This window comes from Corapipo altera, unplaced genomic scaffold, assembly GCF_003945725.1.
Source record: "Corapipo altera isolate COAL_440 unplaced genomic scaffold, ASM394572v1 48b, whole genome shotgun sequence".
Taxonomy (NCBI): Eukaryota; Metazoa; Chordata; class Aves; order Passeriformes; family Pipridae; genus Corapipo; species Corapipo altera.
The window spans coordinates 15,247,669-15,266,311 of record NW_020884884.1 but is presented as its reverse complement, the minus strand read 5'-3'; the positions used below and the strand labels follow the sequence as shown (position 1 = coordinate 15,266,311).

The 18,643-nt window shown below is 37.7% G+C and overlaps 1 protein-coding gene across 1 annotated transcript in view; it reads left to right on the top strand.

The window, feature by feature from the left end:
• Window positions 1-3,810: 3,810 nt before the first annotated feature.
• TTC27 (tetratricopeptide repeat domain 27) overlaps window positions 3,811-18,643 on the top strand; it is a 123,447-nt gene continuing 108,614 nt past the window's right edge. Inside the window, exons 1-3 of the mRNA XM_027641652.1 lie at window positions 3,811-4,035; window positions 6,605-6,782; window positions 12,225-12,354. Coding sequence (XP_027497453.1) covers window positions 3,948-4,035; window positions 6,605-6,782; window positions 12,225-12,354 — 396 coding nt within the window. The 5' untranslated portion in view covers window positions 3,811-3,947. The remainder of the gene's footprint in view (window positions 4,036-6,604; window positions 6,783-12,224; window positions 12,355-18,643) is intronic.

The following is an 18,643-nucleotide window of genomic DNA, read 5'->3' as shown; positions in this document are numbered from 1 at the left end:
TCAGGGTTTGGGAAAGCAAGGGCATAATTTGGTGAACTGGTCAGAGAGACTCAATGGATGCAATGCTAGTTGGTGAGTGCAGTGAAGCCACTATAATACATGTCAAGCATCACACCCATTCCTGTGACTGAGATAAACTGCTGGGAGGTCACAACAGCTGTACAATAATTGTCATTCTTTTGCCTTTGTATCTCAAGACTGTAAGCCTACATTTATTCTTAAAATGCAAATGTACCTGCAAAAGCTGTTCAAATGCTGAAAGTTTCCTGAGGGATCACGACTCTCCTTGTGGTGAAGGCCTGTGCATTGACTCAGCACAACTGAAGAATATAGTTTGAACATGTAGCTGGTGACTTTTGGGGGCCATTAAGCTTCCAACGAGCTTGAAATATGTTTCTGGTATTGTAACTCCAGGTGATATAACCTTAAATATGATGATTCACAAAGACAAACCGGTTACTGGGATAGAGGTTGACTGAACTAACAGAGCCAAAGCAAGAAAAACTGATAGAACTCCCCAATACGAGCCTTGTATCTCCCCTCCTCTCACCAGGTCATCAAATATGCTCTTTACAATTGCAGAAGTTTGGTTGCACGATCTCGCAAGTTTTCATTCTGCTACACCAGAGTCAGTTTTCTCCTCAACAATTTCTCCCCTTTCCCCACTCCTCAAATAAAAAAGCTACTGCTCAAAAATGGCTTCTTTCCTCAGCAGTACCAGAGACCTGGCACGCAGAATTGAGGATGAATTTAAAAATCATGTAACAGCAGCTTTTACAAATATCAGCTTATTGTTAAAAGTGTAATAATAAGTGTCTATGCTAATATTAACTACTTGAAGCTTAAGAAATCTTTTTTTTTTTTGCTTAGCATTTTTTTTTGTTAGTCCACAAGGAGATATCTGTTTCAAAAGGCATTAGAAAAAAAACCCCTGCAACAGAAGATAAATACTGCATCCACACAACAGCACAGATATCTTGCAAGGTGACATTAAACGTGCTAGTTCAGATATCACAGTAGCACAACACTTCATAGGGATAATTTTCTTACACTCTTGGAAAAAAGTTAAAGATGAAGGTTATTCTCTGAAAACTCTTGTATCAGAAAGTTTGATTATCTACTGCCTGCTTAGAAATAAGAAGAAGCACTATGCTAGAATCTTGAATCTGCACTACATAGTACTTACTGCAAAGGCTTGCTTCCCTTTGAGCCAGCTGGCAGAAGCAACCCTTAAATTCAAACAAATCCTATTGACTGTTCTTTGAGAAATATGTCTATATTCTTCAAATAATTTAGGGAAGCAAGCTTTAGCAGCATATTTCAGTATATCTGTCACAAATGGCAACTGACAAGCAACCCAAACCATCTCTTACATCAGCGGAACAATCAGTCCAGTGTCAGTCAGGAGGGCACCAATATCTGCTGGGGGTACTCCTGCCCACATACCTGCTACAGCTTCTAGATGCTTCCAGAACTGAATTGTAAGGGTAAAACCCCACACATCAGGAGAACTGGCAGAGGTGAGAAAGACAGCAGAATAATCCTTGTTTTTTAAAGGAATTTTATTTAGCAACTATTTATTCACAGAAAATTTTACTTTACCTGTTTTTCCCGAAAATAAAAAGCACAAAATCTCACAAGAAGAATTGTTATTTTAATATTATTGACAGACCATGCAAATGTACTTTTCAATTATTCACTAAATTCTTAGTTGTGTTTTGACAAATACTCTGAATACCCTGCCAAAAAGGAGTGTTATTTTACATTTTAGTTAGACTTCACTTAAAAATTTATCCATTGAATGTACATTTGTACATTTGATGCAGACCTATTTGCAAGGTAAAGAAATTTGTTACTAACTTACATTTAAACACTAAAAATTAGACTAATTTCTAACTATTATATTTTTCATACAGAATCAAAGTTCAACTGCTACACACAAAGAGAGTAACCAACTAAAATCATTTTGATTTCAGACATTTTCAACACTGAATTTAAAAAATAAACATAATCAATTTAATAGTTTTCCTAATACAGTACATGGAAACTGAATTATTTGCTATGATTTAAGAATTTCTGTAACACATTACTTCCAGGATGAATTTTATTTTGGTTTGCAGTTCCTGGAACTGACAGTGAGTTGATGGCTATCTACTAACTATATAAATTTCTATTAATTTCTATTAATCTGCTTATCCAAACTCATACAAATAGAATGTATTGTTTCAGGTTGGAAATAAGTTGAAAAGCAATATTTTTATTTAAATGCATTTTGGTATTATAAATCTGATTAAATTTAAATTTGAAATTACAGCCTGTATATACAGCCTAGGCACTGGAAGAGGTTGCCCAGAGAAGTTGTGAATGGCCCATCTGTGGAAGTGCTTAAGGCAAGGTTGGATGGGGCTTTGAGCAATCTGGTCTAGTGGGAGATGCCCATGGCAGGGGGGTTGGAAGTAGATGATCTTTAAGGTTCCTTCCAGCCCAGGCCATTCTATGGCTCTGTAATTCTATTAAAGCCCATGTCAGAAATAACCTATTACAGTCGTCTGAATAAAAAGCTGCATCAAGTATTCCTCAAATATTAACAATTATAGAATCATTGAATCATTTCAGTTCAAAAAGACCTACAAGATCATCAAATCCAAACATTCACCCAGCACCGTCATGCCCACCACTAAACCACATCCCTCAGTGCCACATCTACACATCTTTTAAACACCTCCAGGGATGGTGATCCACTACTTCTCTGGGAAGCCTGTTCCAGCGCTTGACAACCCTTTCCATTAAGAAAGTATGTTAGATATGGAAGCATGATGAAGAGACATCCTATTTTTGAAGAAAAACAAACTAAGATTGACAAATTGTTTCACGATACTACACACTGCACTTAATGGCAAAGTGAATTACAACCTCTACAGTAATTTTCAAAACATTCATCTTCTCATATCAGCAATTTGCTCCCTGCTGTGATGGCCTTCTGGTTTCTGACTTGATTCCCTTCAAGTTTTATCAGCAGCTCTGAGAGAACATTTTCATTGTTCCAACTGTTTCATTCAATTTTGAATGAGCAGGACAGCACTGGTCTTTGTCCTCCTCTTCTGCGGTACATGCACATGATAAACGTCCAGAAACACTGAGGCAGGACTGTGTTCCTATAGGTGTTAGGACAGGTAATGAAACAAACACGGGGACAGACCAAGGGCTGGGAACCTCAGCCCGCACCTGCCCAGGATCCCGGAGAGGATTCACACAGAGGATGTAGGAATATCTAAAGCTGGGGTGCCAAGTGGATGGATCCAGGCTCTTCTCAGTGGTTCTGAGCAACAGGACAGGGGGCAATGGGCAGAAACTGATGCCCAGGAAGTTCCACCTGAACACAGGGAGGAACTTGTGTACTGTGCAGTGACCGAGCCCTGGAACAGATTGCCCAGAGAGGTCGTGGAGTCTCCTACACTGGAGAACCACCTGTACGCAATCCAGTGCAACGTGCCCCAGGATGACCCTGCTTGAGCAGGGAGGTTGGACCAGATGACCCACTGTGGTCCCTTCCAACCTTTCCTATTCTGGAATTCTCCCGGGCAGACTCCATATGCAACGGCACAGGTGTGTGTGCCTACCCTCGCTATCTCACAAACTAGTTATTGCCTGGGGTCAGCTCCAGCCCCTGCGCGGCACATGACACCTCCCGGCCGTGCCCAGCCCCGGCCCCGCCCGCCCCTCTCTCTCCCCTCACGCCGCCACCTACAGCGGCTCCCGGCGGGGGCGGGGCCCGGGCCCACCGCGGCTCCCGGCGTGCCCCGCGCGGGTGTCATGGCGGCTCCCTGCGGCCGCTTCCTGCACATGGGCTGAGGGGACGCACCGGCAGCTCCTGTGTCTCTGTCGGCGCGGGGGTCGCGACAGCGAGCGAGGCGGTGGGGAGTGGGCAGGTCCGGGGCGGTGGTACCATGCTGGCCCTAGAGCGTGCCCTGCTGAGGGGCTTTCTCAGCGCGGCGGAATCCCTGGAGTGGAAGCAGGGCGAAGTCGCGGCCTCAGGTAAGGGAGGTGGGGGAAGGTGTCCGTTCATTGTGGGTGTCCGGAGACACGAGCTGAGCTTGGGCGGCAGCTAGTGGCTCTCTCCCCCGCGAACTTGTACCCCCCTGGCACCCTTTCCACTCCTCGCCGGGCTCCCGAGGGCTTTTGCCGGCGCCGCAGGGCGCGGGAGGCCGTGGGCTTTTCATGCTGGAGGAACGGGAGCGGCACTGCCGGCGGGAGCGAGGCCAGAGGAGCGGAGGCTCCGCGAAGTTCCCCGGCCTCTCCCTGCCGGTCCGGCTGGTGGCGGGGCTGCGGCTGCAGCAGTGCCGGTGCCCGGTGCCGGCCACTTCGTGTCGGCGCCCTGGAGGCTCCTCATCACGGGACTGCCTTAGACTACCTCGCAAGTGAGAGACTACCTGCCTATTTAAACGTGGCAGTGAGGTGAAGCTTGCTCCTGGAGCAAAACCTGGGACTGAAAAGTCTGGCATGAGCTGCCCGTTCTGTATTTATCACTTATTCGGTCATAGTTGCTTGAGGGATCGGTGGAAAATAAGTCTCTTGAGAGGACTTGATTGGGTTATTACTGACCCAGCTTTCCTGCAGGGGAACGCAGCAGCTTTTAAAATGTAACATTTGTCATGAAAAGGCGCTTCTATATTTCAGGCAGGCTAAAAATACAGCTGTGTTCAAGTCATGTGCCATGTTGTTTAGAATGCTTAGAGCTTGTAGCATATTGAAAGACTCATTTATCCTTACCTAAGCACTTACTGAATTTTGGAAAAGGACTGTGCAGAGCTAATCAACTCTGTTTCTTTATATTACATTTTATTTGACCTTAATAATTTGTACTGTCCCAGGAACGGTAACTGATGTGACTGACATCTATCAGGTCTGTCTTATCCTTTCACCAAGAGCTGTGCATGCTGTTTGTGGTGGGGAGCTTTTTTGATTGCTTTTTTATTGTTTGGTGGTTGGTTTTTATTTAGCTTTTGTTTGTTTTGGGGAACTTTAACTAGTGTGCTGCTATAAGATGTGGGGAAGACTTGTTGAAGAAAGTTGTCTTGCTGTAGAGATAGAAAATGGTGGGATTTGTGATGATTCTTAGTCATCACTTACATGGGCCCTTCCTATTAATGGTCCTGAAAATAAATTTAAAAGCTGTCACCTTGAATTTGTGTAGTGTCTTACAAGAAGCTATACACAGAATCAAAAGCAAATTTTATGTGCTTACGGTTATGTTACTGGCCTCGATATTCTTCATTAGTGTCCCACAGCCCACAGTTTATTTTACAAACTGCAGCATCTTTTGTCAGGGCAACTATAATCCAATATAAAGAAGTTGTCATTTGGTGAAAGTAAGTGTCTCCAACATGTAGATTGAAGAAAGTTTCTTGTTATTTCTATTCTTTGTGAGAGCATGATGTTAACAGCATTGTGGAACCACTGCTGTTCCTTTGTGTATGTCCTTCCAGGTACAGCTCAAAGTGGTTTTTAAATAAGCTGCCACAAATGATGTAGATCATTTAGTAGATCATTGTGGCAGAGAACAAAAGTAAATTGTGGTCAACAGAGTGGTCCAGAGATATTAGAATGAATGAATCTCACCCATTCTACAGAGTCATCCATCGCTATTATTGAAGGTGGTTCTGTGTTTGGTCTTCCTGTATTTCTAAAATTTAGAATAGTTGTTTTTGCTGGATGAGCTTGGAGTTGGTATTCGGATCACTTCTTTGCACAGGTGCAGCTTGTGTGGATCTGTACCTGGCTAGTGTTAAATTGGCTGCCTCAGCTACTAATATTAGTGGAGCAACAGTAACACTGAGGGCATGGGAGCTGCAGTCCCCAGTTGGAAGCACAGATTAATATTCTGGCACTTAGGCCATGCAGACCTCTGTATTTCCTCAGCTGCACCATCTGCATCGTCTCCATGAGTTGTAGCCACAGCTGCAGCATAGGCAGATACTGGTTTTGCTCAAGAATAGAAGGTTTTAACATGGTTAAATTCTTCTAACAGCTGCTGGATTGATTGCACAGTAGCACATCTGAAGAAAGAAGGGAAGATACCTTCTGTGAACAAAGTTGTAACCTGGGTCAAGAACTTGATGAGTCTGAAGCTTCTTAGAAGTTAAGCATGTAGCATTTCATGACTTCTCTTTGTCTTTTGTCTTGAAAGGCTTAAGAAATATTCATGGATCTAAATCCACATTAGTAGTTACTCCTGAGAATCTGCTTCATATGGAGGCTTCTCATTGAGATAGTATAGTTATCACAGGAAAATAATTCCTTTATAAAAGTAAAATCTATTGCCCATTCTTTGTGATTATTCTAAGCATGTAAATGAAAGGCTGAGTAGTTTCTACAGTTTTACATAAGAGTTTATTCACTGGACTCTGCAAATATTGAACCATTTTTATTTGTTGCATTTCCCCTCAATGGGTTCTCCAGTCTGTGAAATTATTGTCTTACCTATAGGATTTTACTGTTAAAGGGGAGTGGTATATATATTTTCATTTGAATAGGTCTTGAAAGACAAAATTGTTTCAAAGCTGATACTGATTTCTGTGGTTTGTTTTTTTTTTTTCTCTTCCAGAAAGTGGATCATTATTGCAGTTGATGTTTGATGGGAAATATGAGGCAATCTTTTCAAATTCAACCATCTACAGTGTTTTCAATGTGTCTTCTGTGACGGAGGAGAACATTGACACTTTTTTGGAGAAACAGATTCTAGCATACCTGGACTGTTCTGCGGAGACTGATAATGTGGAAAGGTGGAAATTATTATTTATTATATGGAAGGTTAATAGAGGCCATGTTTGATTTTTACAAAGGGCATTTTAAAAAAAATTATAATTTGTGATGTAGGGCCTTCAAAATTCGTGTACTGAAAGGAAAGCAGAAAACAAATTTCTTAGGTTGTTTCCCCCACTCCCTTGGGCATCTATTCATGACTATCCAGTGAAAAAAACAATGATATTGTGATATGTTTTTTTTTAAAAAATATTAGCTTTATTTACAGTGATTATATCAGAAGCTGCCTATATAACAAAACCACAAATGTGAATTCATATTGCCATATATCATCAAACCATTTATTAACAGTTTGCTCTCTGAAATGTTGCATTACATTTATGTGACTACTTCAAGTACCATATAATGTTACTGTCCAAGCAAGACCTGTATTTCTAAGTCTGATTTATAGTAAGGTTGTTCTACTCTTCTTAATGTAAAATGAGTAACATGTGAGTTGTGGATGCTGTTCTTCAATTAATTATATTCTTCCCAAGACTTTCTCTGATAGATTATCTATTAATTGTGTTGCATATGCTAATTTTAATGAGTCTGAATTTACTGTTTACACTTTGCTGTATGAATAATGATTAGGCTGAAATCTGTTATGCGAGGGATAGTAGAAGCAGAAAACTATCCATGGGTGTATGTATTTATTTTAAAAGATGAAAGTGAAAAAGAAATTTGCCAGAAGAAGAACAAAACATAAAAGAAGATAAAAGTTAAAAAAGTAAATGTAAGAGGAAAGTACTGTTTTGTCAGTAAGTGTTGGTTGAGTACAAATATGTGTGTTTTGGTATGACAGACATAAACGCAAGAATTTTTGCTAGAGTATCAAAGAAAAACAAATAGATGACACATCTACAATATTGAGCTGAGATTTGTAAGTGATCTTAGTGTGTCAAAAGCCCATCTTCTAGTGTGGTACATAATATAATGTGTGCCTGTTTTCTGAGTTGGAACATTCAGAGGTTTTTCCCATGTGTTTTTTCTGTAGGCGTTTTTCTTTTCTTTTTAATTTTTTTTTAATTACTTTGTTGTGCTGTTACTGTTAAATATTAGCTGGAGAAATTTTTCAATATTGCTAGAATCTATCATTTTGCAATAGTTTATTCTGAATAATATGACAAGGAAAGAAAAATCTGTCAGGACTTGAAACACACCCAATCCTGCTCCAGATCATTGCTTGAAATGTGTTGCTGCCTTTATGAGCCATTTAGCTTCTTGAAGGTAATCATAATCTAGATCATGAAACTTTTTATGTATTCTGTCATAGTGCATTCCTATTGCAGAGAGCAAAGGAATTTTTTCCTTGCGTGCTTCTGCTTCAGCTCTTCGGTCTTTGAGGTTTTTCTAGTTTCTTCTGCAATTCTAGGCAGCATTAGAAACCCCCTTGCCAGAAGATATGGAGACAGATCTGCAATATTTAGCTTCTCAGAAGCAGAGGGTTTTCTGCCCGAAATTACAGCCTGAAGTTTTATTCAGAATGAAAGCGTGTAGTTTTCAAAATGTATCAGCATCTGCCAGAAACATTTTTGTTTGTAACAGTCAAGTGAATTTTTCAAGCTCCATTAATAATAATTTAAGAAGCTTTGGGTGCAGAAGTAAGTTGTAACTTTCTCTTGATAGAAAAACTTCTACTGAAGTTATTTATCTGAAAGACAGATAATTTACTATTTTAGGTAGGCACTGCTTATAGCATTTAAATCTGGACTGTGTTTGTCTCTGATGACTTTATGGGTTAAAATAGCTGTTGCACAGCTGTTTTTCCTACCTGCAGGCCCGATGTCCTGCCTTATGGAAGGAGTAAATGTGACTTTTGCACCCTGGCCTTGCATAGCCTATGTTGAAACTTTTTTGTCTATTTTTTTAATGCGTAAAATGTCATGTTCTTTTTCCACTGAGTGATTCAAAGGAGTGCAGCAAACCTCTTAAGTTCTAGCCCAGAAAATTCAGTAAGACATGGTTTTCTTGAGACTTTTTGTAGATGGGATAAATTAAAATATATTATTTTCTCCCCTAAATTGAAAGTTATAATTCTGGAGATTTAAAAACTCAATGGGAGTTGTATTCAATCAGAAACAAAAAGTTGGAGTATGTTAATATTATTCTTTTAGCACAATATAAACACAATACAAAGTATGGTTTTATAATATTGTTAAAAGAACTCTTAGGGAGTTCTTTTTCTGAAGCTAAAACTGAACAGCTTGAGGGCAAAACAACTCAACATTTGGATCTAGATTGTAATTTCTTTGACTATAGCCTGTAACTTTTTCCAGTTTCAAATCCATGGTTCTGTCAGGAAAACGATTTAGCAGTGTTTGAAAATTTGCTGCAACTTTTTTCTATTGTTTTAACTGCTTGCCTCCTTCCCCTACCCCAGACACGTTTTCACTATGGCACTTTTAACCTTTACAGCTTAAAAATGAAGCATTCCTTACAATAAATATATTGAATAGGAGATTTTTTCTTTTACTTTTTCCCTGCTATTGCTACTCACTTCAATGGTTAACAGTTATCTCCTACAGAAAATGTAGTTTCACAGCTGTATTTTAAATCAGGAAATTGTAGAGGATGGAGCAATAAGATCTGTATTGTCCATGGAGAGGAGGAATGCCTTTTTTTTTTTTCCTGACCTCCATGTGAAGGAGGTACATTCGTTGCCTGGCCTACAGTTTCTAAAGATTGGAAGGAAATAGTGTGAGGACACAATGAAGAAATAGATTGTTTTCAGAGAACTTGTTGCAAAACAAGTTGAACGTCTCTTGTGTTTGGTTCCAAAACCTAAAGGAACACTAACACTGTTTTTTTGCCTGTGTATCGTTATACCTTGTTCAACATATAAATGAATACCAAACTTTGCAAAAGAAATCCATACAATAAAGTTTGTTATGATTTCCCAACCTGAACACTGAATGGTATTGCTGGTATTTTTCTTGGCACATCTGATGGTTGGGTAACTGGTGTGCTATGTCATGAAAAATAAAAATGAAGAAATTTTTGCTGATTCTGCAGCTGATTCTTGCTTTGATGTACATGAATTGAAAAAATAACAATTCATTGTTTAAGTTTACTTTGACTTCTCTTCTATTAATTTCTGGCTGCACTAAAAAGAAAAGTAAAGCTCTCCAAACCAAAACCTGTAACCTAATCACATCTTAAGCATAGCGGGGCTACTGAATATTTTCTTACTCTTATTTTATTTGTAGCTTCTAGCATTATGTGCAAATCCATTATTTTTTCACACACAAATGCACTATTATTCTTTATTTTGAATTTCAGGAAGATTTGATACAGCAATATGAATGTTAGAGTGGAGTGTATATAAGCATCTGATTTTGCATCATGGAGAACAGTTGTACTGGATGTGGTGTAAACTGTTAAAAAAAGGCAGCAAACCCCCCATTCACATAGAGAAAGGAAGAACAAGATATGTAGATACAGACATATGTCTAAGTACAAAATAAATTCAACTATGTAGATCACCATACTAAGGGAGACATGAGCAACAGACCCTCTGTTGCCTTTCAGGCAGCACAGAAGAGCAGTTGTCAGGCAGCCTTTGAGAGGTGAGCATCTGCAGGTCTGCGTTGTAAGTGTGAAGGGCAGTCAGGAAGACGGAATGATTTTTTCCCTTGGAAAAAAACTAGGGCATAGGCATGGGAGGTTAGCATTTGCAGGGGTTGGGGTTTGAAATTGATTTTCCCATACAGAGCACGTGATAAGGAGACTGGAAGTTGGTCATGAATCTGAAAATGGGAGGGAAAAAAAACTTGATGATAAATTAAACTGGAAAAACAGTATTCCAGCCAAAGTAATGGATTTGGTTATCCAGAGGTGTTCTGCATGGATAAAACTGTGCCAAGACCTCAAGAAAGTTTGCTTTCCAGATAGGTATCAGTAGTGTTAAAATAATTAAATAAAATGTTATTAGTGGAAATAGTAAAAATTATAAAATAATGAAAACAAGTCTTTGAAAGACCAAAGTACATGTGTCAAATCATAGTGCAGAGATAGCTGATTATTTTGTATGTTACCTTTCAGAAACTTTGGAGTATAATTTATCATGGGAGGAAAAGTAGAAAATATATGCCAGTGTGGATATTTTGTATGGAATGGTAATAATTTAGTGTACAATGATTGTTAGTGCGTTGTGTTCTTGAGTTATTTGGAAGTTTAATGGTAATCTTGGATATGTATTCCAATAGTATTTCCTAGTAGGTAGTTACTGGCTGAATAATGACAGCTAGTAAATGTTACCTTGTCTTGTTGGACAATGACTCTTTATGCCAGTTCTTGTTCTTTAACTTCTTTGAAGGGTATGTTCTTTTTTATTATTTCATTTGCAATTAAATGTTCCCCACCCCTGCTTTCTTATTGTTCTACATCTTTTGTTACATTCTTGCCCACCAGCTGCTTGTTTGTGTGTGGCTTTTCTATTTTACTTTGGTTTTTAAGGGGTTGTATAACACTTTATCCTTTGTTTCAATTGGAGGACTCTAGAATCTTTAATTTCCTGTTTAACAGAAAAAAAAAAGGACCATGTTTTTCTGATTCATTTATGCTCCTTAACATACTGGTGTTTATATCAAACCAGCACAATTAAAGTCCTAATTTTTTGTAGTTAGGAGGCATGTTCTATATATGATAGTGCCCATATCAGCACATGAACTTAAAATGCCTTAATGCCTTAGAACCTTATTGTATCATAAAACAAACTAGAAGTTTATATAAATCATAAAGTCTACACCTGTTAAATCAACCATTAAATTCTGAGAGCTTGTGCCCTGCCTTCTGCAGACCTTATAGATTATTTGTTGCTGTATGTAACTGCATAAATAAATAAATAATAATGTAAGATGAGCTTAATTGTGTAAATAAAGAAAATGTTACCATACCTTGTTTCAGAAGTGAAACAAAGTCTTGTAATTTCATCTTTCAATAAATTACTGTTATTTAAATTAAAAAGTATGATTGAATGAGGTAGTATTTGCTGCAGAAGTATCTGAACCCACTTGGAGCTGGTAGTTTTGAACTGTTTCAATGTTCATTTAATTTTTTTATCGAAGTGAAAATAAGCAGCTGCATAAAAACAAAAATAAACTTGCTCTTTTGGATAATGCAGCATCTTTTATCTTAAAATGCTGAGATGTAGATGGATAATAAGAAAATATGACAACCATGCAATAGTCAAATATTGGATTATCTGCATCCTTTGCTAATCTAGTGATCTCTGATATTTATGTACAGCCTTAAATGTTGAAACATTGTTATTAATTACAACCATTATAAACATGCCTCACAGGGGAGTGATTTTTTTTTTAAGGCTGAGGGTTTTGAATTAGTATAAGATTTAATCAGCTCTTGTAGGCTTAAGTAAAAATGCAATATGTTGCTAATTACTGTTCTTATCTATATTGCAGGCAGAGGCTGATGTTTCTACTTGGCGTGGGCAGTTTGCAGCTCTTTGTTCAAAGCAATTGGACTGGTCCTCCTGTTCAGTTAAATCTTCAGGATTTTTTGCCACCTTCATTGTTACAGAAATTCTGCGAGGTATATTTGGATTTTAATAAACTATCCTTTTATTGTCACTGCTTTTCACAAATAGCCATAACCCTTAAACATGTCAGAGAAGGCACATCTGCAAGACAAGGTGCTAGAATTAATTGCCTTAATAATCTATCCTACTGGCTGCTATTTTAAGCATCTTCAGTTTTATTAGCAGTGTCCTAAAAGTTGTTACTTTTTTCTCTACTGAAGTTATTTCCTACTGTAAATGTTGATTTTGGATGGGGAAGTTAACTGTATTATAGGTGAACGTATACTCAAAGGGCATTTGCAGTCAGTGAACTCTTTATGTGTTTATTTTGGGATATGTTCTTAGCTGAATCAAAGAAAGATGTTTATAAATGGCTTAGAAATTTCCCCTCCTTAGGGAAAGGTAGAATCTGCATACCTTGCAAATAGCAGAGTATTTGGCAGATACTAAGAGAGCAGTAGATTTGGATGTTCAGTATCCTGTAAGGCTTTTGAATGCCAAGTGAATTGTAGTAGTATGAATACAAAAATGCTAATGCAAATAGAGCTTTTGGAAGAGAAAGAGTATGTAGGAGATGAAACTGAGGACTGTCATTTTTATTTATTTTAGCATCATTTCATGTAGGTAACTAATAAACACCCACACTTTTTTTAGTGTAGTAACTAATAAACACCCACACTTTTTTTTAGTGTAGTAACTAATAAACACACTTTTTTTAGTGACGTGTGTGTCGTTTCTCATGACAGTACCATAGTCCATCTTGTGAATCTCCTCACCTGTGGTTCAGCACAGATTCTTGATTTTTCCTTTGGGATTAAGACTGTGGTAAAATACTGATCACTGCAATGTCTCAGAGAAGACCATATCAGTAGTCTGCTAATGCTAAATCTACACAAGTTTGAATTTAGAATTTCACTATGAATAAAGTAAGGACCATGAGCAATGTAAATCCTGTGAACTGCGAAATGAGGGGACATTTGAGTATATGAGAAGTTTCACATAAAGCTGTTCGCTCTGTTGCCTTATTGTAGCGTGTTTTCCATAATTCATAAAGTCCTGCCTTAGGTTAATTTGCAGGGTTCTAAATAACTAATTCAGATACAGCATTGCTCATATTTTTTTAACTATGTTTATCAGTTTGGTTTGTCTTTTAAAGATGACACGGTGTATATGTAGGCTTATTTTTCGCTTGATTTTTGATACTAGAAATTCAAATCTTATCTTCTGATGGCTGAATGAGTAACAGTGGAAACCAAGTGTACTAAACCTTCTAGGGTGTGAAATGAGCAGAAATTTTGTAGTGTGCTACCTCTGAGGGGAAAAGGAGTTCAATTTGCCTTTATATATAGTAATAATAATAAAACCTAATTTCATGCATTCTCCTTATAATTTGTTTATAATACTTAATATTATAATATTTAGATATTCTTATAATTTGCGGTTTCTGTTTACTGAAGAACTCAATATTCTGTGTTAGTGTGTGTGCTACAGTCTAACACAGAGGCTGCAGCCCAAGATTATGCTCTTAGGATTGCTGTGGCTGACAGAGCTCACAGACCTCTAAAACTCAGTGTTCCTAATTTCTGTTAACCACTTCGCAGAATCATAGAATGGTTTGGGTTGGAAGGTTGGGGTTAAAGATCATCCTGTTCCAACCCTGCTGCCGTGGGCAGGGACACCTTCCGCTAGACCAGGTTGCTCAAAGCCCCATCCAACCTGGCCTTGAACACTTCCAGGAGTGGGGCATCTACACTTTCTCTGAGGAACCTGTTCCACGGTTTTGCCACTCTCACAGTGAAGAATTTCTTGCTAATACCTAATCTAAACCTACTCTCAGTTTGAAGTCATTCCCCCTTGTCCTGTCACTACATGCCCTTATAAAAAGGCCCTCTCTGTCTTTCTTGTAGGCTCCCTTCAGGTAGTGGAAGGCTGCAATTAGGTCAAAACCTTTTTCCAGGCAATTTTATTTATTATCTGTCTTAGTGGAAGAATGAGATACTAATTCCCTGTTGAATAAGGGAGTACCTGATCTCCTGTTTAGTTTCTCTTATACTTCTACTGTGGCTGTGAATGCAATGCATTGAAAAACGTTTGCTTATGCAGTGGTGGTATTGCAAAAACTAAATTGGCTAGAGATTATAGAGGAAAGCAGACTTGAACATACTTTTATTTCTAATGAGTACTGCATCAGACTTAGATATTGCTTCAAGGTTTAGTTATTTATGCATTCAGGCAGAAGTTTATTTATAATACTGCTATCTGTATTATCTTTTTCTGACAATTCAGTGTTTTTTTTTTCCCAAGAGCACTAAGTACTTATGTGCTACAATATGTCTTAGAGTCTCTTCTTTATTAAATGTCTTAATTCAAAAGCTTTTAAGTTATGTTTTATCTTCATGTACTTACTTTTCATTCCAAGGATTCTTAGTATATAAACTCTGTAAAAATGAACATCTCAATAAGCTGACATTTTTATGTTTCCATTAGTCCAGCTTTCCTCTCTTGCATGCGCAGATATTTAGAAAATGTGGGTTAAAAATAGAACTGTAACTTTCTCCATCTGTTGTAAGCTTCCATATCTGTTATCAAGACCGATACAATCCATTTTTAAACAGATGTTCCATTTTTCAGGTTTTCAACCTAAAATGATCTTTTCCCACGTCAAGGTTAAAAAATTAGGTCTTCGTGTTTCTTTTAGCTTGCTCTAAGTAATGTCACTAATTTTAGCCCTACAATACCTCATTTATTTCAGGAATATTCAAAAAACTGTTATTTTTATTTTCAGAACACTTTATTGGATTAGTCTTAGTTTCATTTCTGCTCCCAGATAACTTTTTTTCTTATGAGTACAGTAAGACAGCATGAGACTGTAATTAATTTCAGTGAAGAACAAATAAAATAGCCTCTCTTAGATGAGTTGTTGGTAGGGACCTCTTGGATGTCTTCCATGAACAATATTCATGAGTGTGTGTATTTTATTTCCCTTTCCTCAAATCCATTTCAACCTTCTCTTGAAATTACGATTACAGTCATGTGCTCTATTAGAATTCCACTTTGTGTCCTGCAGAGCTGGCTTGTGATTTTTGGAGTCCATGCATAGAAGTTGCATTTTAATCATCAGGTGTATTTCAGTTTTCTGTAATAAGTGTGAGACTTTACCACACTAGTTAATAGTCTGACTGGTAGTCTGTGCTGACAGGCTTTTTATGAGTGAATTGTGTTCAAGGAAGATTTTAAAAGTACTGAATTTCAGTTAAAATGGTTTAGTATTTCTGGCCTTAACCTTGCTGGGGTTAGATTAAAACATTATTAATGAGCTAAGTGCTTATAATAAGTGGCTTATAGTAAAGGGCTCCTTGTGTCTTAAAAGAACTGTCACTGTCTCCTGCCTTAAGTTTCAGAGCTTCTACATATTAGCTCATACAGTTGAGTTTAGTATTTTCAGTAGATGAATTGAACAAAACTGTGTAGTAGTAGTACTAATTAAGACCACTGATGACTGTAAGAATGTTGTGAGGACAAGCTGCTTTGTTTGTTGTCTGATTTCATAGTCACAAGTACAGTATATCTGGTAACAGTGAGAAGCTACATCTCAAGATCTCAATGTGTTAATTGATAATACATGTAAATAACTGGTAGGAATCCCCCAAATACATATATCAACTGCTCCTGATGGACTTCTTGTACCTTCTTGTCTGATCCCAAAGAAATACTGTGTTGTTTGAATACTGGGGATCAGTAAGATGTAGGCTTTGAAGATTTTGCAGATTTCTCCCTCTTGTGAGGAATGTAAGATTGGATGATAAAGGCTAAATATGGAGGCTAAAGTAGCCAACAGTCTTGACCTACTATGAATCCTATCCCTTGCTATTAATATAGAAAAGAAGGGAAATTCCTAATACCATCACTTGGAAAATACTCTCTTAAAAATGAAGCAAAGTCACCCTTATAGGGAATATGTATCTAGAGTGAGTTGGGCTTCATTTGTATTATTCAGTCAAGAAGTGGTTGAACAGGACCACTTGCAGGTCCAACAGAGACTAGATGACCACCTCAGAGATTTCTCTACATGTATTCATAAAGTAATTATCTAGTATATGTTTCTGTGCTCTAAGAAAATTATTCCTGAATAAAATAATTATATGTTTTGATGGCAAGTTTGATGAAGAATGGAAAAACTCAACAATCTAACCCAGGTTTACGAGGTCAGGAATATCATATTAGTAAGTCTTGTGCTGTAGAGATATGTGAAATTTTTGAGCTACACAATAGCTTCAACTCACTGAACATTTATCTGTTTAAACACAACAACACAAGCTCAAAATTTTGTTTTACTCTTAACCAATGTTTTAGAGATTTTTGTGGACTTGGATTCTTAACTATTCAGTCCTTGGAGCTGTAGAACCTTAAATGTCTACCTCTTGTAGCTGTTCTCTCATCTTAAAGACCACCTCAGGATAGTGAATTCCACAATGATAATGCTGTCTCGGAGCATAAGATAGAAGGATGAATGTTAGTTTAGACTTTTTCAGCTAAAGGTAAAGGATATCTGCTTTTCTGTAAGGGATTTGTTTCATGGAAAAGAAGTGGATTTATTAAAATAGAAGATAGCAGTTCTTTGACTCTGAGATGTTGGCTTATTGTCAATGCTGTGACATGTCATCATCTTTCCCTTCTCTCTCCCTCATTACATTCTTTGTAATGTTACATTAGCAGGACTGGGTTTTGCAGTGAAAGGACTTGAAATGTGAATTTGAGATTAATTTGTTGCTACAGTGCTTAGACAAGTATAGATAACTATGGCGTTGCAAGGCTGTTTTTGAAAATGGTTGTATAACAAAGTTTTTATCTTCTTTGCTTTCCCACTGAGTATTTTACGTGTGGTCTGCTTTGATTATAGAATCAAAAAGGTGCAGATGGGAAAAAAGTTACATTAAACTGAAAAGTGTTTTATGTCCTACTACGTGTGTGTGTGTGTGTATTTGAAAAATTAGTCTTTAGAAGTGCTGAATGCTGACTTTCCTCTCTCAAAATCAGAGATGTTAATAAGGCTGTTCCTTTGTAAATCACTAGAGGTGGGACAGATCTGATATACTTCCGCTTACCAGTTTCTTTCCCTTATTCTCAACCGGTTTGTCAGACTGTTGTAGATTTTTGTTGTCCACAGTGGGATTGAAATGACTGCAGTGATGTTGTGCAAGAGTTCCCCTTTGACTAAATAAAGTCCCAAGTCATTGTCTCCAAAGTAGAAGTATTTTCAATGTTAATACAAACTGAGAAAAAATTTAGCAAATCGGGATAAACTTAAAGATTACTCTGTTAGTAAAAAGTGAACTAGGAGAATCATGTGGCTTAACAGCTTTTGTCTTCAATGTAACCTGTTGATAAAGGTATTGAAAAGAGTTTCATATAACTTAAGAAACACATTATTTGTTTAGTTTAAAAAGCTGAAATGTGATTCAATTAACTTTTATCCTGGTTGAGTGGACTGATTAAGAATCTTTCTCAGGCCAGTGACTTCAATGCTAGTTGTCTTTTAACCTCTCCTGCTCTTTCCCTTCCATTCCCTTTTCCTGCACCTTTCATACCAACTGAAAACAAAACCACTACTTTTTTAGTTTGCCAGGGAAACCTGCCATATGAGAACCAGGAATAAACTGATTAATGGACATCTCCCTGAGCCTGAAGATAAACTGCTTTAATGCTTTGATTGCATTAAAAGAGAGAGAAGAATAGGTGACTGTCAGATGACAATCACCACTGAGAGACAGATTCCCTGGAGAGCTACCTCAAGCCCATTAAGTAAAAGAATTACTGTAGAGTACGTCATACAGGAATGCATCCAAAACAGGGAAAGGTTTTTATTTGTTGGACAAAGGGAAGAATTGCTGTAGTGTTGCTGCTCTGATGCCACTCTAACAGGAAGCTCCCTCTGGGGAAAGATGATGATAATACATATTGACATCACTGCAGGAATATCTAGTGTATTCGAGTGCTATAGGATTAATTTAATTATAAAATTATTTTATTTCTGTGATTGCAAGTTGAATGGCATGGATTTACTGGAAGCTTTTCTCCTTTGATCATGGGAAGGATTATGTTACTGGAATGTGTTTGGGGATAGTTGGCCAAATGACATATGCATTTCAGGTGGGAGGAAGTAAGTGTCTTTCAGATCATGTTGATGTGGTGTACTAGGACAGCAAGAAACAACACAGAATTCACCAGGACTTGGTGAAAGATTGAGACTCCAAGAGACAATGGGTTTTTTTTAAAATGTTTTGAGCAGACTTTTTCCTTAAA